The sequence below is a fragment of the Dermacentor albipictus genome, chromosome 10, assembly GCF_038994185.2.
Source record: "Dermacentor albipictus isolate Rhodes 1998 colony chromosome 10, USDA_Dalb.pri_finalv2, whole genome shotgun sequence".
Classification (NCBI taxonomy): Eukaryota; Metazoa; Arthropoda; class Arachnida; order Ixodida; family Ixodidae; genus Dermacentor; species Dermacentor albipictus.
The window spans coordinates 86726161-86751113 of NC_091830.1; the positions used below are offsets into that span (position 1 = coordinate 86726161).

Genomic DNA, 24953 nt, shown 5'->3' on the forward strand with positions numbered 1-24953 from the left:
TGTCAATCACGTGTCAGCGGCCGTGTCAGCTGGGGTGCACCGCAGCTGTGAGGAACATACACTTCACGAATCGCCCTTGGCCATACTTGGGTCACCATACAAAGGCTTGCCGATACGTGTATGCGCAGAACAAAAGAAGATATCTTGCATTGGCGATAAAGCAACAACTGTATTAGATGTGCATATTTGTTGGTTGACACACAGAGGTGTCAATGGCCGTGTGTCAGCTGGCCTGTCAACACGTGCACAGCAGCTTTGAGGAACATCCACTTCACGACTCGGCCTTGACCATACTTGGGTCACCATACAAAGGCTTGCCGATAAGTGTATGCGCAGAACAAAAGAAAATACCTTGCATTGGCGACACAGCAACATTCCTATTAGATATGCATCTTTGTCCAACATAGTCAGCTAAGTGCCATACGGTGAACGTATAGCTCAGTACTTCGCAAGGGAAACTTCTAGTCTGGCAAACACCACCGTGCGCCCAAGATCAAGGTGGCAAGCCAATTTTGCGAGTATTTATCGCTCAATCTTTGTTACTTTGATTGTTTTAAAGCATCCTTGTAGACTATCGCTTTTTTTTTCGTGTTGTGGCCTGCACAACCAAATTTATTCGCGCGTTTCTAGTATGCTCTAAGGATGCTTATACCTCTTGGGGCATATCTTGTCTCCAAACAATAATCATCATCTTTCTTGCTTGCGAATTTCCATTCTTGAAAACTCTGCGCTCGCTTCTCTCCTGCCGAGAGCGACATATGTCGCGCTGATGGCGTACATGCCGATCGTGTCCTGCATGTATACCGGGCGCGCAGCGTTAAGCAAAGGCCGCCCAAGTTAGATAATCGCTGTGGGACAAAATAAGGTCCAAAAGCTTATTTAGACTGAGCTTTTTCCTACGGCCACTACACACTGTCAGTGTTGAATGCACTGCAGGCTTTCGATACATTTACTTAATCAATAAAGGCTGAAAGTATTGTCAGCCCGGCAACCTCTATATGTATTTATTATACCTTAACCCAAAGCGTTGTCCTCATCGTATCCCTCTTGAAAGCAACTTTGCGCATAGTTTATTGCAGGAGCTGCGTTCTTTCAGGCAACGAAGCTAGACAAAACTTTCATGGATCCGAAGAATAGGCCCGCTTAGTAGGGCGTGCCACTCGACGTCTTAAAAACTCGTGCATGAGAGGAAAATAAAACCGCAGCGATCCTGTCCTAGGTGCATCATTTTTTGCGTCAATTCAAAACTGTGGGAGGCGTATTTTGTGCGCCAGTGGCCCTGGCATCGGCGCACCTATTTCACAAGGCACAGTGCTCAATTCCCATCGCGCTTACGCCGTCATCGTTTGACTATCTTTGTAAGAAGATCGAGCCCAAAACAACAATCTCTTGCGCAGAGACACTGCGATATGTGAGCGTGTCTTGTGAGCGCAGGAGTCTTCATGAGAGTTGGCTGAGGTGTTGCTTAGCGAGAGCGTTCCGCGTTTTGCGTGCATTGAATGGAGTGCTTATTCATATTTTACTGGCTAACATTGGTCGATTAACCACAGCTTGCACCCATTACATATTAACAAAAGTGTTAAAAAAATTGTAATTCGAAGACAGCGTCTATCCCACTGACGTGCAACCCTGCGCAACCGTGTTTCCGCCAACCAAAATATCGTGTATGGCAAGTTGTTGCTTCTTGTTTAATTACGCAATACTTTACCAAAGCGATGTTTTTCTATCGCGGTTTTATATTTCATTTGATTGTCTGCTGTTTTCAACTGCATCTTTCTTCTTTCGGTCACTCTCACGATGACATATTAGATCGCCTATGCAACAAAATTCGAAGTGAAGCAGCGTTACAACTGACACTGCTCGACAGGTGCTGACTACTACATGATGTTTACCTTCCTAGTTTCCCATGATAAAAAGCATTTGTTTCTAAGGAACTATTTTCACCGTTTCCTTTTAAGGCAATAAGTTGAGTACACAGCGTGATAGCACAAAAGACAATATCTGAAAAAGAAAGAATTTACATAGAATAATTACAATTTGAGAAGGACACATTTATTTTGACTCCCTGGTACTAGCCGTGCAATATAATTCATGTCTAACAAGGTCACAAGACCGCTCGTATAGATCAGCGACCCTATCACGTTTAAGATTAGCTTCAAAAAATGCAGTAGGGCGTAGCGAATGTATACGACATTCAGATCTTCTTTCCCAACGTTTTGTGGCGAGTGGATGCAAGAAGGCATGTACCTGGGTTGGCATTCAAGCTAGCGTTTTAAGGAACAAATATATTTTTCAGCAAATAACACAAAAAATGATTCTGATTCTTGGGGTTCACGTGCCAAATTACGATATGATTACGAGGCACACTCAAGTGATGACTCCGGATTAATTTTGACCTCGTCTGGCTCTTTAACGTGCCCCCGATGCACGGTGCACGGGCGTTTTCGATTTCATCGCATCTAAATCTGGCCGCCACAGCTATGATTTGATACAGCGTCCTCAGGGTTACCAGCATTGACTAATGCAAAAAATTATCGTTCAGAAATGCGGCCTTTTAACGTTTTATAATTGTAATCATAAAGACCAGCTAAAACAATTAAGTAAGGAATCAAACCAATGGCACAACACGAATCCCGCATATTGAGAGCGGTCCTCACTTCATAACCAATACTGCCAACTAGTACCAGTGTTTCCAGCGTGAAAATCGAAAAAAAAATATGATGCTTAAAGAGGCCTGCACCAAGTTTGGCCGATGTAAACAGACAAGCGCGGTGCATACTTCACGCACTGACTATAGGGTTGGCAAGGTATTACAGCAGTGCGCCCTCCCACCCTCCATCCCGGAAGCTGCCGAAATTTCAACCCGAACGCAGCGCCTCTTCCCTATCTAGGAATGGTCGCTTCCTGATAGCGCGTCCAGGAATCACTCAAACACCGTGTCGTCAAACGGAGTCCTAAGAAAACCACTCGCCGTGACACGTTATTTTGGTTAATTAGTCCAATGAAGAACGCACAACGCCACAGGAGACGCGCAGCGCAGAATAAAAGAAAAAAAAGGAAATGCACCTCCATTCCATCCCGAGAACGTGGATGTGCGGCGAAGCTTTTGCCGACCTTTGACAAGCACCACCCCCACAAGAGACGTATCACGCGCACGTGTGCGAAAGCGCAGCGCATCCTCATTCTTCTAGGTCCTCCGCCGAGGGCAAGTGCCTTATTCCAGCAATTGAATTTTTCAAAGTAAATTACGCATGACAATTCGTAAAGTACGCCTTACACTCAACCTGCAGACAGGATAGCTTAATTGGGATTGTAATTCGGGTATACGAGGAAACGTACTTATGCAACGCGGAACTCAAAGACAAAGCCTTATCCCAGCTGCCGCTTGAGGTCTGCCTGAGTGGGCGTGGCTGCTAGGCGGCGGTACCGTTTTTCGGTGAGCACAGAAAGAGCACACGAAAAATCCCGACCAACTATAGAGCCTAAGAGCTTCGCTGTAAAAGGAAGCGAAGGCTAGTCACGTGAACCTGATGCCGACCTTCGGCTCCGTTTTTGGAGAAAGCGGGGAAGGACCGTCGCTAGGAGACGCTGCCCGATGCAGCGGAAGAGAGTTGCCTCTTTTGACAGTCGCACTCGCCTCCTAGCGGTATGGCAGCAGGTCATTCATTTTCTCTGTTCTCCAATAATAAACCGATTTGGAAAATTATTTCTGTAGAACAATCTTTGGAGGGCATTTTAGAACTTCCAGTGTGCATATAAAGCTTTCAATGGGGCCTAATAAGGGGCCCTTTACGTTTCCTAATGAAAGCCCGTCTTTTTCAGGGAGATTCAATCGCAGCCATGTCAGGTCGCAGGCCATATCGCCAAGTCATCGACGGCGTGCCCAGGTGTCCACTTCTGGATCCCGAGACCTTTCGCAAAGGTCTTTTGTTTCGCGCAAACAAGGGTGACCTCATACAAAGTACTTACGTGAAGAGCGGGACGCATTGGGTCCAGTACATCATACAGCTCATACTGAAGCAAGGTGAGCCCATCACCACGTACCACGAGTTCACCAGCCACACGCGCTCCGTCGAGTACACGGACATCGCCGACTGGAAGTCCATTCTCCCCACGAGGCTGTTCATCACGCACCTGCGACTCAGTAAGGTGACCATGAACGGGGAAGCCAAGTACGTCTATGTGGCCCGGAACCCGTGGGATGTTTGCGTCTCGCTCTTCCGAATGGCGACAGACATGAGCATCTACAGATTCCAGGACGGCACGTTTCAAGAGTTCTTTGAGCCATTCCTTGAGGAGGACCTGGGCTACGGAAGCTACTTCGATCACGTGGCTTCGGGGTACGCACTGAAGGACGAACCTAACGTGTTCTTCGTCACGTACGAAGAGCTCAAGAGGGACACCCGAAGTGTGATACTGAGGCTGGCTCACTTCCTCGGCGACAGCTACGGCCGCGCCCTGGAAGAGGACCAAGAGATGCTTCAAAAGATCTTGAAATGGTCCCAGCCAGAACATATGAGAAAAGCCATAGTAATTGATATGTTGGCAAACCCCACGCCCGAATGGCAGCCCGTGTTTATACGCAAGAATGTGACCAGCAAGCTGGGCTATGAGGGAGACAACCGCAAGTACAGTTTGGTCAGAGAAGCTCGGGTTGGAAGCTGGAGGGATTACTTCACGCCGAGCCAGCTAGCACGTTTCGAAAAGAAGATACAGGCAGAAGGAGAGAAGGCGTCTTTCATGCACTTGTGGAAAGACATTCGAGAAGAAGCGATTTTCCTATCCTTGGCTTCCAATGAGTAGGCTTTTGAGTGCATGTCCTCTCACGTGCACTATCGAATCTACTGAAGCATGGTGAAAAGAAATGCGTGAGTAGCCAGTATATACCATATAGATATAGCGTGGCTCCATTTAATGGCGTCTACTGCTGACGTGCAGGTGCACAACGCGATGGCTGTATACGAGAAATGTTATGTCAGATGAAAATCCGCAAGAAGCCTTTAATAAAACTGTCTCTTTGTATAAACGTAATAGTGATGTTTTCTTCCAAGAAATACTAGTCCCAGCATGTACCATGAGCATCCACTAAACAAGTTGTAGCATAATCGTTTCTCTTCTTTTTTAAAGAAAGAAAGCCGCACTGAATGTCCGTGTTGCAACTAAACTTTAGTATAAAATTTAAACGAGACATCACGTTAATAAACCAATAACTTGTGATTCTGCTGAAAACAATAGAAAATTTAAAAAATATATACCTAGTAGAAGTTTTTTAAGCTTACTTGAATAAAATATAAAAAACAGTTGCCGAAAAACTTGGCATAAAGACGAATGCTGATGCTATGCGGAGAAGCCGTCATTTGTTAAACGTGATGAGCACACTCAATTAATCGTGCAGAAAGCGCTTTCTTCTTACTTGTATGTTGCTGCTATGCTTGCTTTTATGCATTCCTTTAGGCGTTTGAAGGAATGACTGTCGAAGTTCAGCCTTCTGAAACTACCAAATCTGACAAATAACACACCTCACAGAAAAATGACACTGCATTATTCTATTCATACACTGCATGGTGTTACTTGTCGAGAGACAGAGTTGTAAACTTTAGACATACGCTGGAGATGTATAGTGTCGTTTCTGTCATTCTTGCGCGTACGCGGGACAGACGCAAAATATATGATCAAGTGTTCCTGGTAGCTGACAGTATTCACAATTTGGGCTATTATCACGGCAACCTATCAGATGTCTGTAATGCTGGGTGAATGCGACATCAAGGCGAACCCGGTGCGCCATGCTTGTATGGCTTCTTTTGAGCTTGTGAGGCATACGGGAATTTCATTTCCGGGTCCCATTTGTGCACTCGCTCGTGTCGTCGGTCTGGTCGGGTCCAGTGCTCCAACGTACGCTTACGCACTACGCAACGAAGTAGGGCGTTTGCATCAGCTCGTGATATCGGAATGCGTACCTCAGAAGCATTATTTAAAGGGGCCCTGAAGTATCCCTCGGGCACGGTGAAATAACATAGTCCGCGGGTAGGATACGCTGCTGTGAACCAACTAGACGCATTTCTGGTTAACATCCCTGCCTTCTCCCTCTATTTCCTCCTCCTCCTCAGCCAAGTTTTGCTGTCGTACGACGTGCGTGGAGCTTGCAAGAGGGTCCCGAAGTCACCTTTCTCTCAGACGCTCTCTTTTAAACAGAAGGCCCTGTCCTCGCTCTCTACTGTGCACTTTATTTCGTCATCGGACGCTTTATTTTGCCACTCCCTTCGACGGCCGCTATTGGACGATGGCTGACATCAAGCTGCGGACGGCTACATAGCTTAGATACCGCGGCCGCCGCGGGGTGCCGCCAGGAGTCCATTGGCTAAGCGCACTGCGGCTCGGTGAGGACAGTTGCTGGACACTATCGATAATACATGTATATTAGATACTATCAGGGTATCTTTTATCTGTATCATGATACGTCTGGCAAGATGTGTATCAGTGTCTGTATTTCCGATACATGAAAGAATGTACCGTGTATTTTGGGTACAAGATATTGGCTATCAGAACGTCACCGTGCGAAACTATAAACTTTCGCTGAACTCCGCTTCCCAAGCTGATACCGTTGCCATTAAGCCACCTGAGTAAAACTAAAGGCTGAGAAATTCTTTTATCTTTCCCCCAAGCACCAAAGCACCAAAAGCATTTTCGGACTACGTAAGATGCATAAACGGGACACAGCGGTATTTGCGACATCGTGCAGATGCTTCTTATCGACGTTCTTGTAATTTGAAGGTGACCCGCTAGGTGGTCGGCAAGCAGAGCCGCGGCTCCCATCAGTCACAAAAGCGACAAGCAATAACCGCTGACAGCGCAGCGCATAAAGAGCGTTCAAGTAGCTAAGCAACCCGAATAAATTGTTTTGGAATGAAAATATGTAACTTTGAGCAAGGAAGACAAGAATTTTGAGGTACTAACAGACATTTCATTCAAATGAAACAAGGTTGGTCGGAGTTCAGAAATTTCCAAGCAAACATTTTTGTCCATACGCGTTTGCTGCAACATTATATAGATATATAATAGGAAATTTGCCAATGTATCGAAATATTTTAATATACAAATAGAAAGTATCGTATCGGATGCAATGTACGATAGTTTGTACCTGTACCTAAAATACTTGTTGACCGAGTATCTTGTGTCGTATCATGACACAATTGCAAAGTATCTTTGCCCAGCCCTGGGTGAGCACAACCGAGTTTTGCTTATGTTTAGCGCGTCGGAGCCATCAATGGCGGAAGTCGTGGCGTCTACGTTAACATCCAAAATCAAATTTGAACTGCGCGCCACGGTGACATTTAGAAGGCGTAGCTCTGTGGGCACACCCTATTCCGCCGTAGCCTTCGCAGTGCAACACGTTGAAGAAGGACTGGCAGCACAACGGAGTCCGTTTTTGATTGTCAATAAATTCTCTTCTATTGAAAGCATTGAAGTACTTTCTGCGGCAAAGCGTTTCTCACATAGCGTATTCTCACTTCAAATGCCTTTCTACACTTCGATAAAAAGTGGTTCAGGGCCCCTTTTAAGCAGTTTTCGCTTCAGCGCCTGTCTATTCGTTCCCTACCACGCTACAGTGTGGAGCTATCCACCGAAAAGTGATATTATTGCCATCGCTATGTGCATGGTCGAGATGCTCTGTAATTTCTATAGGCATTGAATAAACGAGCCCCGTCTGAGGACACAGATAATGGTATGAAGAGCTGCCTTGAAGTCGCAGAATATCGTTCTTGCACGAGCAAGCTCCTCAGAGAGAAATCGAAGTGCCTCCTTGATAGCAACAAGGTCTGCGGCAGTTTACGTTGGCCTATAGTCTAGTTTAAACCCCCGAGCGACGATAATAGGTGGGATGACGAAGGCTGCAGTGGAGGCATATGGTGTGGCGGAGCCATCGGTATACACGTGCACAGTATTTCCATGCTCTGCATAGATGTGAAACATGGTAAGTTGCTTGAGGCCAATGGATGCAACGGCCGACTTTTCGTAATTCCAGGGATCTGCAGATTAACGCAAGGTTTAGGCAGGACCCGCAGGGGTATTATTGGCGTACAGGCGGGAGAAAATTTTGGCAGAATGTTCTGATGGCGCGATAGTCCTTCAAAAGCTGCGACCTGGGTGGGTGGCAGCGAGCGATGAAAAGGATGGTGTCTGTGTCGAGTCAACAAGCGAAGGCACGTTCGAAGAGGTATACAGAGCAAGTATACATCAATAGTATAAGCGCGAGCTTCCGCTGTTGTATTCGTTTACGTGAATCGTGGGAAGCCCAAACATGTGCGCAATTCTCGAGCTTGAATGCTCTGCGGCGTGCGCATACAGCGGAGTCTCATGCTTGAGAGCGCCGCACTGTACGTCCCCATCTTGTTCCTGCAACTACGCGAAGGACGTGAATGGAACTCGTCAGCTTTGACATCAGTGCAGCGACGGGTCTTGACCAAGATAGTCTGCGGTCTATGACCACGCCAAGAAATGTGTGGTGTGTTACTGCAGCTATCGCCCTGCCATTAACTATCATGGGATACTTGGTCATTCGTTTTCGCGTGAATGCAATCACGGAACACTTTTCTGTTGGGAGCAGGAGACCTTGACGCCGTAAATACTTCGCTGTAAGTGTCAGTGCACGTTGAATCCTAGCACGCACTTGGGGACGGGGGGCTGTAGATGCCCATGTGCATATGTCGTCCGCATATGCACTAATCTTAGCCGTGTTAGGAAGCTCAGATGCAAGGCCAATCAATGTAACATTGATTGATGCAAATTTCATTAGATCCCAAGCAACTCGCCCAGCAACAAGTTCTACTCAATGTAACATTGAAGAGAGTTGGGCTGAGAGCTCCCCCTTGTGGAACACCTCGGTGGATATTGTAATGGTTGGTGTCCCCATCATTTGTCGACATATACACGGTCACTGAGGTAACTAGCAATCCATGCATATAGCCGGAAACCGACGTCTAAATCTTCCAGCGCATCAAGAATTGCATAAGGAAGTACGTTCTCGTATGCACCCTTAGTAGCTCCAACTAAGTGGCGGCGAATTCTTTCCACAGTTCAACAGTTGAGGCCGTGTCTACAACATCGTCAACGGAGGAAAGGCCTCTTCTTAACCAATCCATAAAATCGGGAAAGCCATTATTGCTCTCTAGGAGCCACTCCGTCCTTGACAAGACCATTCTTTTCAATACTTTACCGACGCAACTTTCTAAGGCGATCGATCTGTAGGATAGGTCTCTAGGAGTTCGTTAGGTCACATCACCGATTTAAGCAACGCTACAAAACGACCGCATTTCCAACTCTAATCGCCATCATCAGCCTATTTTATGAGCGCTGCAGGACAAATGGCTCTCCCCGCGATCTCCAATTACCCATGTCTTGCGCCAACCGATTCCAACTATATAGCGCCTGCAAATTTCTGAATTTCATCACCTCACCTAGTCTTCTGCCGTCCTCGACTGCGCATTCATTCTCTTGGCACTCATTTTGTAACCCGAATGGTCCACCGGTTATCTAACCTATGGATTACATGACCTGTCCAGCGCCCTTTCTTGCTCTTAATCTCTTAATGTCAATTAGAATATCGGCTATGCCTGTCTGCGCTCTGATCCACACCGCTCTCGTCGTCTATCTACTGAATCAAATGCCTTTTCGTAATTAGGTTAATAAGGAGAATTACCAATAGACGTAGAGGCTTAGGAGAATAAGACAGCGCTTTGAGGCTAATACACGCCTTTGCTCTCTGTCACTTCACTTATGTGGCTGGATGATTCAAATGGAAGCAGGCAGAACTTAACAAACTTAATGTGATGCTCAGGAAGCTCGTTAAAGTAGTCCTAGGGATACCTAGTAACGCTGCAACTGACAAACTCATGAGTCTAGGGGTGCACAACACAATGGAAGAAATCGCAGAGGCCCAACAGCTAGCGCAACACGAAAGACTGACAAAATCATGAGCTGGCAGAAACATAATACAGGTAATAGGTGCAAAACTGGATACATCAAGGAGCCCAATAGAGGCTGAAGTAGAATTAAGGACTGACGTTAGGAACAAGATCAGAACCAACCATCTCCCCAGAAACATGCATCCAGAATATAATGTAGAAAGGAGAAAGGCAAGAGCTAAAGCACTCTTGCAGGAAATAGAACAGCAGAACCAATTGGCAGGGTGAACCTGGGTGAAAGTTAAAGAAGCATATACGGCCATTGTCTCAAATTATCAAGGGAAGGTGCAAGATGCTATCACTATTTTTACCAAGGACCCCATGGTGGCGGAACAACTGGCAATTGCTCTAGCCATCAGGAGTAATAAGTGGGCCTGCATTTACAGTGATTCGAAGTCCGCTATAAAGTGTTTTTGTAAAGGCTACGTAGCTGGTGTTGCAGCTAAACGTTTTGAAAACATTGGGATTATGAGAACTGAAATCCGATGGTTTCTTCGCATATGGGGAAAGCGGACGAGACTCGGATAAATTTCAATGAGGTTGCTCATGACTTGGCACGAGGACTTGCTAACCGTGAAAGTCACAACCGAGCCGTTCACCATCAAGCCTGGGAATCTAGAAATCATTTAATAACATCCAATGAAATTACCAAACACTACTATTTAGGACGCAGGCAATTCCCATTGCCACATTCAAAACTGAACAGGGCTCAGGCAGTATCACTGCGCATATCCCACACCGTACACCATTAATAAAATATATCCAGAGAGGACTGCAACGATTGTAATGGCATCATTGGAACCAGACATATACTGGCGGGGTGTCCCACGACTCTGCCCAACCTCGTTGAAGAATGGACACAGTGGGAGAAAAGGATTCAAAGCCCATTGTTTCAGAACCAACTAAGGGCCGTCCAGAGGGCCCAAGATGTCACTGAAAGGCTTGGCCTGACAGTGCCAACGTGGCACCGGCCCGCCTTGGCTTACGAAGCCGAGCCTCCGGACCTCATTACAATAAATATTCTGACACACACCACCACTTGTAGAGTTAACACACACATTTTCATCACGTCCGAACGGTCGCACTTGCGTCCAAACCTTTCGTCTACGTTTGCAGTTGTTCCTTCTCAACCGATCTCTTAGTTGTTCCAATGAACGAATCTCATAGGCATGTAAAGCCCTCTAGGCTGTACTTGTCGGCGATAGGGTAGCCTCGGCGCCTGCGGGTGGGGAGGCTACCTTATGCGGTTTTTATCCTGTGAGGATACCTTATCCCATTTTTTCCTTAAAGTAAATATTCTCTTTTACTTTGAAGGTGATTATTTCTTTCTTTATGCCCTGTAAGGCAAACTCTAGACTAAGCTGTGTGTCCGCCGTCACAGTTGGGACAGGTGCGCCATTACAATTAACTGAGGGGTCATCATGGACACCACACTTTGCACAAGTTTGTCGGCCCCAGCAGCTTTGTGAACCGTGGCCATAGCAATGCGACTTGAAACATCTCCTAGCGTTCTAAATGTAGGGTTGGACTCGGACTTTAGTGTATCCGGTTTCGAGTATTTCTCGCAGCACATTGGACGCTCAGATTCCTCACTCAGATTTAACAGGTTATGGTCGGAAATCACTCCTTTGCTTGTGTTCATGGATCGATGTGGAGTCACTGTGATGTTTACATCACCGAACGAGACCAGATTTGGGAGCTTCTCTTGCTGTTGTTTATCCCAGAGCTCAAGCAGGAAGGCGCCGCTAGCCATCTTTGTGACTTCGTAGTCAGGGCCAATTGATTTCGTGAACCATTTCGCAACCGTGAAAGATGAAATCATTCTGTCTTTCTCAGTATGAATTACGTGAAATTTGTGGGAATGTTTCTTTTCGTTAGCAAAAACTGCTACTTGTCTTCGGTGCGACCTCTTTTGTTAAGAGGGCGACCAGGCAGACGGGGTAAGGACAATAAATCTATACATATTTATTTAATTTCGGCGGCCATGCCAGCCACCTGCCATCGAGCTCAACAACGGGACACTATAAGACCCGAATGAAACGCAGCGCGAGCTGCAAATAGCCGCTATAACCTATATAATAAACCCAAGATTGGTTAAGCTACACCAGGTTAACCAGTGCTGCCTGAAAAATCCGAAGTGAAACGAAGTGAGTGGACGACTGGAAAGACTGAAAGTAAGAGAGAAAGACAAAGGTTGCAGAGGAGGATAGGAAAAGGCTGCTACCGATTTTGCCCGGATGGGTTCGTCCAGAGGTGCCGTCTACGTGAAACCGAGGCCAGAGGGTTGTGTTGCCTCCGCCAAAGGCCCTTAAAGGTCCAAACAATAAGCATTGGCTCAAGCCCTAGGATCTCCTTTTCCCCGGACACGGCTAAGCCGCACACGGTGAGACGCGGCAGGGTCCTACCCCCACCTGCTCGGTCACGTGGTGGCGCAACTCACCAAACGTCCGCTTACGCAGACGCCGCTGCGGAGGCGACGAGATAGTGCGCTCATGAAATGCTAGAGAAGCAGCTGGGCCAGCTGTGGACAATTTGGCGTGGTTAATGGAGTCCGTCGCGAAGGTAGCGCCTGCAGAAGTCCTAAATGACACCGACTCAATAGACAAAGTGCAGTGTTCAGTCGGTCAGAAAAAAATTGGAGGACGCTTAAGCTTCGCCTTCAAGAGTGGGACGCGACAGCGTTCCCGTCGACCCGCCAAGGGGTCGACAATGCGCTACGGCACAGCGATCACTTACGATGCGCCCCGCATCGGACTTAGCGCCCACCTATCACGCGGTGAGCGTCGAGCAACGCAGCGTTCGGCGTGGCAACGAAACGTGCGCCTGAGCGAACGGAACGAACCAAAGAACTCGGTGTCTCGGAGGGGAAAAGATCTAGCCAGCCAAACGTCGTGATCGGCACGGGCAGAGAGATAGATAGTTATCTAAACCGGGAGCACGGCGAAGCGTCGTCAGGGGAGAGGGAGTCCCGCGACGCGCCTGGCAGCGGTCCCAATGCGCGCGCGGCGCGCCTCCTGTCGGGGCAGCGCCGTACATTGAGAGGAGGGGCGTCTTCTGTGTTTGCCGCAAGATGGCTCTGCGTGTGCGGAAAGCGCAGAAGAAATGCAGCGGAAACGCACTTCGCAACTCGTGTAATTGTGACCTCTGTACGTTACATGTTCATAATTACCGATATACACCGCAGTATAACTTTCCACGGCTCGTTTCGAAGGCAACACCGCATTCACTAGAGGCGCGTTTGCACCGCTTGGAAGCATCGAACTCGTGGCTGAGTGGTAGCGTCTCCGTCTCACACTCCGGAGACCCTGGTTCGATTCCCACCGGGCCAATCTTGGAAGTTGCTTTTTATTTATGAAGCGCCTGCCGTGATTTATCGCTCACGGTCAACGCCGCAAACACCGACGCCGACGACACCGGCTTTTCTGCGACACGAGCTCCTTAACGCTATCGCGTTAAAAGTGCTCCAGAGCACAATGTAGGCAGTGCCATACAGTTGCGGGCAGCTCCCACGTGTGCAAGCAACGTTGCGGAGATGAAAATAGCTGCACTGCCTTGAAGTGTTAAAAGGTATCCGCCAGTCGAGGTAACTATGATAGTAGGGATTTACCCGCACATCATTCAGACAGTGCGGTTGAGATAGCAATTGTGACCGATTGTATGAGTACTGGTCAGACCGAGATGCGAGCGGGGAAGGCTTGGAAATGAGCACCAGAAAGCATGCTCGGCATCAACGCGGCCGAAGAAAACGACAGGTGGTAAATCCTGTGCGGAGTGCAATCAAAGAGTTCAAAATGCACGTTTCTCCCCTAGAATGTTTCTAATCAGAGCATTTTGGAGCCGCCCGAGAAGGAATAAAAAAATGGGCCATTCGGCGTGAAAGGGGAGTCGATTTGTCCAGGAGTCGATTATGTGCCCCTTCCTTGTGTTCTTTTCATATACTAGGCATGACACAGGAGAACGAGGTGGTAAGGCGACGCGAAGAGGTCATACGCGGCCGTGAAATTGCAGTGCGATGCCCCGAAAGCGTGTTGCCAGTATGTAAAGTACCGGGGGTCTGCAGCGAGGGCAATGGTCGACGTGCTGTTTGTCTTCCCTAGTTGACAAGACGAGCTTTCAGGCTGCGCCCACCTCGAATACGGCTTAAAGATATGCCACAACCGTATCCTATTTGGAATGAAAAGCGAGGATACAGGTTTTGTGAAAACAGCAGTTATTTGTTTTCATATTGTAATTTTTGGTTAAACGTTTTGAGGTCTCCGAGATAAGACATCGTTTTGCTACGCAAGTTTAGAGCTGTTTTGGACGCTCACCGATATTCTGAAACAGATGATTTGAGCGCGCAGAAATTTTTAAAAAATTTGTTTTCTCGATGTATACATATATATTGTTCGTTTTTTAAGCAGATGAGCTTCTTTTTCTTTTTTGGAAATATATGCTGAATAATGAATAGCTGCACTGTCTTGAAGTGTTAAAAGGTATACGCCAGTCGAGGTAACTATGATAGTAGAAATTTACCCGCAAATCATTCGGACAGCGCGGTTGAGATAGCAATTGTGACCGATTGTATGAGTACTGGTCAGCTTGAAACAGATGATTTGAGCGCGCAGAAATTTTTAAAAATTTTGTTTTCTCGATGTATTGTTCTTTTTTTAAGCAGATGGGCTTCCTTTTTCTTTTTTGGAAATATATGCTGGTTACGTCAAGTCAAGGTTATCTGTTAGAAGCATGCAGTGGCGGGCTTGAGTATCAATCCCCTATTCAGAAATATTCGCGAGATTTTACAGAGCTGTATACCTCTACCATCCAAGGAAATTTTTGTGTCGTTGTGGTAAGCAAAAAACTCCGTATACATCGGCCGATCGCGAAGATAGTGCAATGCCAGGCCGACCCGCGGCGGAGGTGAAGCAGGCGTTAAGCACTCTCCATACGTGTGCCGATCCCTAAGATAGGGCAATGCCGGCCGACCCTAGGCGGAGGTGCAGTTAGCCATTAAGGGATCCACATACACAGCTGCGCTGGTCATCCTTCTTCCCTGAGTGGAAGGTCACTGAGATTTTTTTTTTCAAACTAAAACGCGTTATTGCAGAAGCCATTGTTTAACTGCACAATTTTGGAAAGTGTTTCTAACATTACTTTAAAGCGTGTCTTGCGCGGACACAAAGAAGCAAAGCATTGGTGCGGTCTCACACGTCACGTGCATCTAGAAGACGGCAGCATTTTCAGTTTCTTTTATTCCGTGAAGTATTTAGAAACAAGCTGCGAATCTTCTTGTACTTATGAGCACTTAATTTGCGCAAGATATATTTTGTTTAATTCTTTATAGCATGTCCTTTATGGGCAAGAGAAAGAAAATGTTACAGCGTGAGTCACACGAATGAGTTTTGAGTGTAAAGTGAGAGCCACTTTGATAGTATATCCGTAAAGTCGATGTGGCTCTTAGTGGCACTAGCACGTGCGTTAATAACGGACGCAGAGTACGAACACTGTTTATCGCGTTTGTGCTGCGTATGATGCTTCAGTTATCATTTATGTAGAACATGCTTGTGCATCTTACATTTGATCTTATGCAACGCGACAGTCTGGCTTAGTTGAACCCAGAGGAACATGAGAGCTCGCTTTGTCCGTACAAAATCTTGCGTCAAATTATGGGGTAAAGCGAAGCCTGGTGCATTTAAGTGGAATTCAACCGCTTGCGCACCATGTGGTGTTTTGTCAGTGGGAATGACTCTTCAGAGGTTGCAATAAGCTGGTGAAATCCTAGTCTAATCTCAATATTGTGGGCTTCGGGGAAGGTTTACTGATTTGGTGGCTGCTTTGGCGCTTCAATTTAATTGGAGAAGGCAGGTGCGTATATTGGTTTCGTATAGTTGATGGCTCTCGATGCGAGCACGGTGCTTTTCTATGCTCTGTGGTTGTGCGTGTGCTTTTGTGCTCCCATTTCTCATTGTGGCCGAGGACTACCATGAGTAAGTTGGTACAACTTCTAGCCGTCCCTGATTCTGCAGTCGCTCACTTCATAACCTCCATTAACGAGTGCCGCATATTCCGGCATAGCACGCCTAAGTTGCTGATTTCCGACCGTGGCACGGCATTTATGTCGCGTGCCTTCAAAACGTTCTTCTTTAAACATGGAATACGACACGTTGCAGCGTCCCCTCAACATCCACAAGTAAATGGACAGGTCGACCGCACCAACCGAACCATAAATGACGTCATTTCTTCCTACGTCTCTCCCACCCACGATGGCTGGGATGATTACGCCACTGCGGCAGTTTTCGCTCTAAACACGTCCCAACAGGAGGTCAGTCGCACCATGCCGTTTCAGCAGCTCTGCAGGAGGACATCAGTTTGACCACAAGAACATCTTTTTGGCTTCCACACCTCCTACAAGAACGCCCCGCAAAATTGGATTCTAACGAGACCCTGCACCAAATGCTTCTCCGAACTAGGCTAGCAATATTGCACCACCAAGCGCAGTTCAATACGTCTCCTCAAAAAAAAGACGTGCTCGCTCGTTCCAACCGGGCGATTTAGTCATGGTTCGACGGGCACTGCGAAATATTTTTAACCTGTTTTCTGGCCCTTCCCTTGTTGTGAAAGCTCTGGGTCATGTGACGTTTCGTTTAACCGCGATTCCAGAACTTGGCGACAACCATCGCAAACGCACTTTTCCTACTCATACAAGCCAGATGAAGGTTTATGGCCCTCGTAAACCTGTGCTGAACTCTGTTACTCTTGTACGAACTTGAAAGGAGACGGGGTGGCTAGTGTAACGGTAACGAGGAATGCTACAAGTGGAAGAGGAATAGAAGTGCAAGCAGAAAGACAGAGTAGCAGTGGCTCAGGGGACTAGTTCGTTTATGGAACGGCTGAGAATTGGGCGGGTTGCCGACCGCTTGGAGCCCGTTCAAGGCGCCGGGTTCCCGTCGCATGCATAGTCACAGTACTGTAACGATGCTAATAAAACAACGCTATTTATTAAAGGCGAACTTATGCCCACAAGTAAAAGTCACTGCGGTCGTAAAGAAATCCCCGGCAGCCGCGTTCTCAAAACTGGCCTCGAACCGTCTTCCTCTTATTCCTCGCGTGACACCTCGTGCGCGTGGCGCATGCGAGCCGGGTCCAACTGGCTGCCCGTGCCACGAAGATCGCTGCCTGTTGTTGCTGAACAACACCACGGTACGGCGTGCACAGTGTCTAATACAAAGGGCACGCAACTTGAATGTCACCAAGTTTGTCGCGGCAATACAGTTGACATCTACATTAAGTAAATTTTTATTTTCCCAAGTTCCAGTTGGCACTTATGTTTGAAATTATCTACATCAAAATTAGCATTATTTCTTTTTATTTATTGTACCCTTGCACCGCCCGATCCTCGGCCGATACGCAAGAGAAGGTTTCGCCCAGGCCCCTGAAGAACAAAAACTTCTCATATGCTTGGTTTCGCCATATGCGGTCGGCACAGGCAAAATTTCATGGTGTCTCAAACTGTCTAAGTGTATCAGAATTTTAACAGTTGTGGTTGGCACTGAAGAGTTATGGCATCATTTCCGGCAATTAGGAATTACAATAAGCATCATCAGCATCAGCAGCAGCAGCAGCCTATTTTATGTCCAGTGCAAGACGAAGGCCTCTCCCTGCGATCTCCAATTACCCCTGTCCTGCGACAACCGATTCCAACAGGCGCCCGCGGATTTACTAATTTCACCGCTCCCCCTATAGTCTTCTGCCCTCCTCGACTGCGTTTCCCTTCTCTTGGTTCACATTCTGTAACCCTAATGGTCCAACGGTTATCTAGTCTGCGCATTACATGACCTGCCCAGGTCCATTTTTTTCTCTTAATGTCCATTAGAATATTGGCTATACCCGTTTGCTGTCTGATCCAAACAGCTCTCTTTCTGTCTCGCAACGTTATGCCTAGCAATCTTTCTGTCATCGGTCTTTGCGCGGTCCTTAACTTGGTCTCAAGCTTCTTTGTCAATCTCCAAGTCTCTGGCCCACATGTCAGCACCGGTAAAATACACTTTCGGTACACCTTCCTTTTCAATGATACTGGTAGGCTTCCAGTCAGGAGCTGACAGTGCCTGCCGTATACGATCCAACCCATTTTTATTCTTTTATGAATTTCCTTCTCATGATCAGGGTTTCCTCTCATTATTGACCTGGGTAAACGTACTCCCTCACAGACTCTAGAGGCTGTCTGTCAATTCTAAACGATTGTTACCTTGCCCGGCTATTCATCATTATTTTTCTCTTCTGCATATTAATTTTCAACCCCACTCTTACACGCCCTCTGTTAAGATCATCAATCATTTGTTGCAAGTCGTCTGCTATGTTGTTGAATAGAACAATGTCATCTTCAAACCAAAGGTTGCCGAGATATACGCCATCGAACTTTACTCCTAAGCCTGCCCAGTTTAATAGCTTGAATACTTCTTCCAAACACGCAGAGAATAGTATTGGAGAGATTGTGCCTGCCTGTCTGAGCCCTTTCTTTATAGGTACCTTCCTACTTTTCTTCTGTAGAATTAAGGCAGCTGTGGAACCTATGTAGATATTTTCTAAGGTATTTACGTAAGCGACCTGTACTCCTTGATTGCGTAATGCATCTATGACTGCTGGTATCTCTAATGAATCAAATGTCTTTTCGCAATCTATGAAAGCCATATAGAGAGGCTTATTGTACACTGCGGATTCCTCGATTACCTGATTACTGGCATGGATGTGATTCATTGTAGGGTATCCCTTCCTGAAGCCAGCCTGTTCCCTTGGTTGACTAACGTCCAGTGTTGCCCTTATTCTGGAGGAGGCTATATTGGCGAATATTATATAATACTGGGAGTAAGCTAATGAGCCTACACTTTTTGATTTTTTTAATGTGTCCGTTTTTATGCTTGCATTGTTCCAGTTTTCTGGGACCCTTGCAGTCGATAGACACTTCGTACAAACGTCGGCCTACAATAAATAATTTCAGCCTAAAAAATAATAGCGGCTTTTTGTGCGATGTTTGATTGAAGCTTTATTTCCGGTGTGTAACTCCGCCCTGCCCACGTAGGAAAAAACCATCTGAGCTACCTTTATAGAACACAAAATTTTCCAACTATATTATATAGAAGCAGCCCACGTAGAAAAAATTCTGTGAATCCGCACTGCCGGCGTCTATATATATTTAGCCGTTGCAATATTTCCACATTCTTTTTTTTTCAGTTCTGCCCTTCCGCCACAGGCACACATACGAGTACACAGCTGGGCCACATCGTAGCCGCAGCAATGGCAAATGCAGGCGAGCACGAAGGGGAAAAGTTTCGCCACCACACCACGAATGCAGTCAAGAGCAGATGCAACATTACCACGGGCGATTTATGTCACGTGACAGTCAGTGGAGCGCCGCCAGGTGTCTTATTGCACAAAAGGTCCCAGCGGAGTGACAACGTGGCTTCAGTCCATTGCTGCCCGAACACTGCCACAGTTCATCGAAGTTTATTATTCCTACTCCCTGCTGTTGCTGCTTTGTCACAATCGAAAGGCGGACAGTACCGTTCCTGTTACGGTAAGCTTAAGTGCTTGATACTTCAATATAGAGTATGTTGTCTTGTTGCTAAAAGCAGTTAAGTGCTAGTTAGCGCTAAAAGCCGAGCAAGAGTGAACGTTCTGCAATACAATGCGCATTAGTAGGCCTCGCAAGTCCTGATAAACATCAGTTTAAGTTTGATAAACTACACGTAATACGGCATAATGAGTTCCATTCAATCGTGACAACGTCTAGTCCAAGAAGCAAAAGTGCAGCCGATAATACGCGTCTCTGAGCGCCCCGAGCGCGGGGTTAAATCGAGCTGGGCGTGACGGCGGTGCCACACTGTGCCCCTTCGGTCACACTGGGACATGCGACTTCTAGAGGATTGGGCAAAAGCGGTGCATCCCCAGCGGCACATGTACTGAGTGGCTACATAAAATACTGTAAATCAAATAATCTGCGAAACATAGTCCCCATTCTTTTAAGAAATCTATGTGCTTTTAGAGACTCGTATAGTGGGACCTGTCCATTCTGGAGAATTAGCCAAGAACGGGCACGTACCCCAGTGGCACATATACTGAGTGGCTAAATCAAGGAAAAGTAAGTAAATTGAAGAATCCGTTCAACGTAGTTTGCCATTCCATCGTTTGCCAGTTTTCACCGCCGATATGAAGGCGCCGATGCGAAAGGCACTTGCTCTCATGCAACCGAATTTCGGGCTGCGTTCTTCACCGAAGTGCTCGCATGCTTTCGCGCGAGAGCTTTGAAGTACGACCACATGGACAACAAGGCACGCCCACATGGGGCACTGGGTACGCGTATCGCTAAGCCGTACGCGCCTCCGAGTCCGTACGCGCGCGACGATGGGAAGGAGCGCGCAGCCACACGATTTGTATTCAAGTCAGCACTTCATTGCGCGTAGCAGTGCTGCTAGATCATCGTCGAGTGAAACGTTCGTGAATATATTTGAGGGAACTTCATTCTTAACTTGAGCAGGACCGTTAGGCAATCGAAATCGAGAAATATTATACCGATCGAGCTCGATCGCTATAGACTGTGCGCCGCATACGACAGCCCGATAAGATATTGTCACTTTGTACTGGCGGTCAACGATACCATTTATTTATTTATTTATTTACAGTACCCTCAGAGTAAATATATACATCATAGAGGGGAGAGGCTTCACAAAGGAAGTAAAAAATGATATACAGGAAAGGCACAGTATAAGTAAAAATAGAAAATTATACTAGCGCAATAATTTATACAAAAAATAGTAGTCGTAGTTCACCATAGAAAACTCATCAGACACTTCTATATACAAGTTGAGAATGATAGGTAAATACATACATAGTTAATTTGAAAAAATAGCACTTATACAATAACAAGTCACATGATATATTGAACGCAAGTTTCATGATTTACACGTAGTTAACTAAAGCATTTCTAAATTGAACAGGATTACTTATATTAACAATAGATGCTGGCAGACCGTTCTATTCGTTACATGTTTTAGGTAAAAATGATTGCAAATGTGTTAGTGTGTTAGAGCGAGGAACATGTACCTTATGCGTATGATCTCTACGTGAGAAGATGAATGGTGCTGGGTTAATCCACGCCGACCGAAGCGCAGCGTTCTGGTAGTAAATCTTATGAAATAAGCATAGACGTGATTGTTTCCTGCGGGTTAATAGCGAAGGTAGGTTCAGAGTAGTCTTCATTTGTGTTACGCTTGCTGTACGATGGTAATTATCTAGTATAAACCGAGCGGAGCGATTCTGGATGCTTTCAAGGCAGTTAATTGAGGTGGCATGATGTGGGTCCCATACTGATGATGCATATTCCAACTGTGGACGGACATATGTCGTGTATAATAAATGTTTTAGTGATAATGGTGCGAGCGAGAAGTTTCTACGAAGATATCCAAGTGTGCGATTAGCTTTGCTCGTTATAAAGTCGATATGGTACTTCCAGGATACCATAGCAAAACTAAATGACAAAACTAACTATTTGGCCGAACCTTTGCCCCTAAAAGCAAGTAACATTCAAAGCACAACGATAGCGGTGAACGTAGACGGCGATCGTCGAAAATCTGGTCTTCAGGTCAAGAGCGTCGGCTTTATACACGACTCGACGAAGCTTCCAGCGTAATCACTTGTGCCCGCGTGCATTCCACAATCTGCCTCACAACTGACACCGCACATACAATCAGATTCGGTGACAACAAAGAAATGCATAGAACCATCGATAACACGCGAGAAACTTCCGATTACACGCGAGCGCGTCCTGCGGCAAGCGATAACATTTACATATGGTAGCCGGCAAAAGCGGTCACCGGAGAGAGATGAACAAGTACACGCGCCAATATAGACTCTTGCATATAGATTAGGGAACGCAAGCGTAGGAGCCCGCTAACCTTTGGGGCCACGGTACAGCGCATGCGCAGCACCGTGGCCCCAAGCGCTAGCGGGCTCCAACGTTTGCGTCCCCCTAACCTAAGCTCTCTAATGGACTGTTTTAAAAGAACATTTTTGATGGTCCGCTCCGCTCTCGCATTCCCGCTCACAGTTAGTGGAGCGGCATACGAAGAATCAGTTTTAGCGGAGTGCCCGGCTGCGTCCAAAAGGCATGTGCTCGCTTGCCGCGCCACCTTGCCGCAGTAGATAAAACTGCTATAAACTTACTACTGACACGTGTACTTGTATATCTCTATCGGGCGACCACGTGTCACCGCCTAAAAATATTATAGCACAGCCCAGGACGCGCCTGCATGCATCGGAAGTTTCTCGAAAGTTAACGATGGTTCTATCCGAAGTTGTATGAATTGCTACAATAAAATATTATTTTTGTATTACTCAAATGTCTGAAGGAATTGCACTTTCATTTGTTATAGATCTAGTCCTTAGATTAACAAAGCCGTTACGCTGCGTTATAGCCAAGGCAAGGTCTTTTGCTGTGTCGATACATCTAACACGTGGTCCGCATCAACAAACATGCACACATGCGACAAACATGTTGTTCATCTTCGATTTATGCCTCCACTGTTCTCCCAGAGTTTCGGTGCATCGCACTGCTAGAGCAAGAAGACATGACAACAAGGCAGAGCGTTTTGCAAGACCCGGTGCTACGGAATCAACTGAAATGGGAGGCAGATTGCTGTGTGAAGTTCTTTGCAGCACGCGAAGAGACCCGCTTTCGGCCAACGAACTTCTGAACGCGGGTACCATGGATGCTGATCTTTTTAGGTCGTATTTCCGATTTTTAAAAATCACATATTGAGGCTTCGTAATACCTTAAGGATGCCAGATGTAATCACAACAGCTCAACGAGTGACTGCGCCAGGAGACGAGAGTTTGCGCATTACGCTACGCCGGCTCTCGTACCCCAATCGGCTGTGCGATCTAGAGCACTTTTTGGCAGACATTGTTCAGTTATATCACCAGTGACAAATATCGTTCTTCCACATATTGAAAGTAAGTTAAAGCACCTTTTGAAGGACGCAAACAGTCACTCCTGGCTTGACATCGCTACCTTGGCGGAATTTGCACAGGTAAATATCAGGCATTTGAGTTCGTCGCTTGTATTTATTTATTTATATTTTTTTCACACGTAAACTTTGCAGGGCGTGCATTCCAATAGTGCACCCCTGGCTAACTGTTGGGGCTTCATCGACGGCACCGCGAGGGCTATCTGTCACCCGTCGACAAATCAAAAGATGTTTTTTCTCCGAGCTCAAGCGCACCCATGCTGTAAAATACCAGTCCATCATGTGTCCAAATGACATAATCTGCCAGCTAAATAGACCGTACTTTGGCAGCAGAATGATGCAGGTGAGTTGATACAATAGAGACGAAAGTTCCTATCCCAAGTCGTTACTAGACGTGATCGACGCAGCCGTCATGTTTAGTTTCATGTTTATTAGAGTAAATGCATTCACAATATATAGGTCAAGAACGGTATATTTTCAGCAAACGCAGCAATGTTAGGAAAATAATACATGTGATCAAAGCACATAAGCAAGAACATCAACTGTAACACGTGTATTTCAATAAGGTAATACTCATGCTTAGTAGGCAGAATAAAGCAAGTACGTTTTCAAAAAATATCAAGCTACTTTACGGCAACATGTTAAAATGTAACTCTGAATTTTTTCGAAGGAAATGTCACTGAAACGGACAAGCTTTTTCATAATTTGTTGCAACTTGCGGCAGGGAAATGTTGTTTGGTAAAGCAAATGTAGTTATACAGTAAGCGTGTATGAATGAATGCGTGTTGAAATGAGAGAAGTGTAGCAATACTGAATACTGAACGAAATTTAATTGGGGCTCTCCTGACAAAACCAGCATATTTCCTAATGACTGAATCAATATTATTATCGAATTCTTTATTGAAATCTGCAACGACTCCTGAGAATTTTCTATGATCAACTTGTTTATTTTAATATGGCTTATCTGTAATTGTAAATTCCACGCAAATATATTTTCCAGGCTGTGCGACGGGCACATTTGTGAGGAGTGATAAGGTTCGTTAAATTCAGAAACGGTGCAAGCGGCGCCGGTTGTTGTCTGCCGGGTTGCGCACGCTTCAAGGTTCAAGGGTGCAACTGTACCACGGCAGCACCTTGTCTTGCACCCTGTGCAATCGAGGGCCCAGTTGCAGGCAGCACAGCTATACCACATAGTATCAGGGCCTATGTGCAGAGAAACTTGGCTGAATAGAATAGACCTCTAGGTTAGTTTACATTGTGTACTTTGAGACGTCAAAGATAATATGATGCGACATGTAGAGTGAGGTGATGCAACCGATAAAATTGTCTACTATTGTATATTTTGTTTTGTTTGCAGCGGTTTTGGGAGATTTGTGCATATTTTTAGTGCTAAAATTACTTTGTGACCTTTCAGATATATTCCGAGGAAGCAAGACGTATGAGAAACTAGAAGAGCTCGTCCAGGGTCACACCTGGTGATCCCGCATATCCTCTGAGCCCACTGCTGCTGAAGCCCTGCCGCGGAAAGTCTTCAAGTGGGCACCAGTTGCTGTTCAACAAGGAAATGAGTAAAGTGCGCCAAGCCGTCGAATGGGGTTTTGCCAAGATTGCAGGCTTATTTGCATTTGTTGATTTTCGCGAAAATAAAAAAGCGTACCGCCAGAATTTGCCACGAATGTATAAGGTAAGTGCCCCTCTGGCCAACTGCCACACCTGCTTCTATGGGTCGTAGGTGTCCACTTACTTTCGTCTTGTGCCACCAACTTTGGAAATATAGCTGAATTCGCAGCACAGTTAAAGTATGAGGCCTAGTTCTACCAAACATTTTTTTTTCAAAAAGTAAGAATGGAGATGAATGTATAAAGAAATTTTCAGCAAATGTTAATTGCACACCAGCCCATTAATTTTAATGTAGTGCATCAAAAAAACTAATTTTTGGCAGTCACATAAGTAATTGTTTCACTTGTCAATGAAAAGTTAGTAAAATCTGAAG

At 46.1% G+C, this 24953-nt stretch overlaps 2 protein-coding genes across 3 annotated transcripts in view; both read left to right on the forward strand.

Moving 5' to 3' along the window:
* Positions 1–416: 416 nt before the first annotated feature.
* On the forward strand, positions 417–5000 carry LOC139050680 (sulfotransferase 1C2-like). 2 transcript variants are annotated; one of them, XM_070527283.1, is made up of 2 exons: positions 417–498; positions 3823–5000. In XM_070527283.1, the coding sequence occupies exon 2, from the start codon at positions 3841–3843 to the stop codon at positions 4801–4803; it is 963 nt and encodes a 320-aa protein (XP_070383384.1). In that variant the 5' UTR covers positions 417–498; positions 3823–3840; the 3' UTR covers positions 4804–5000. The 2 variants fall into 2 exon arrangements, with proteins under 2 accessions (XP_070383384.1, XP_070383385.1); XM_070527284.1 differs by having other exon boundaries at positions 428–518.
* Positions 5001–19402: 14402 nt separating this feature from the next.
* Positions 19403–24953, forward strand: part of LOC139050569 (juvenile hormone acid O-methyltransferase-like) — a 38035-nt gene continuing 32484 nt past the window's right edge. Inside the window, exon 1 of the mRNA XM_070527114.1 lies at positions 19403–19512. The gene's annotated coding sequence lies outside the window, so the exon portion shown is untranslated. The remainder of the gene's footprint in view (positions 19513–24953) is intronic.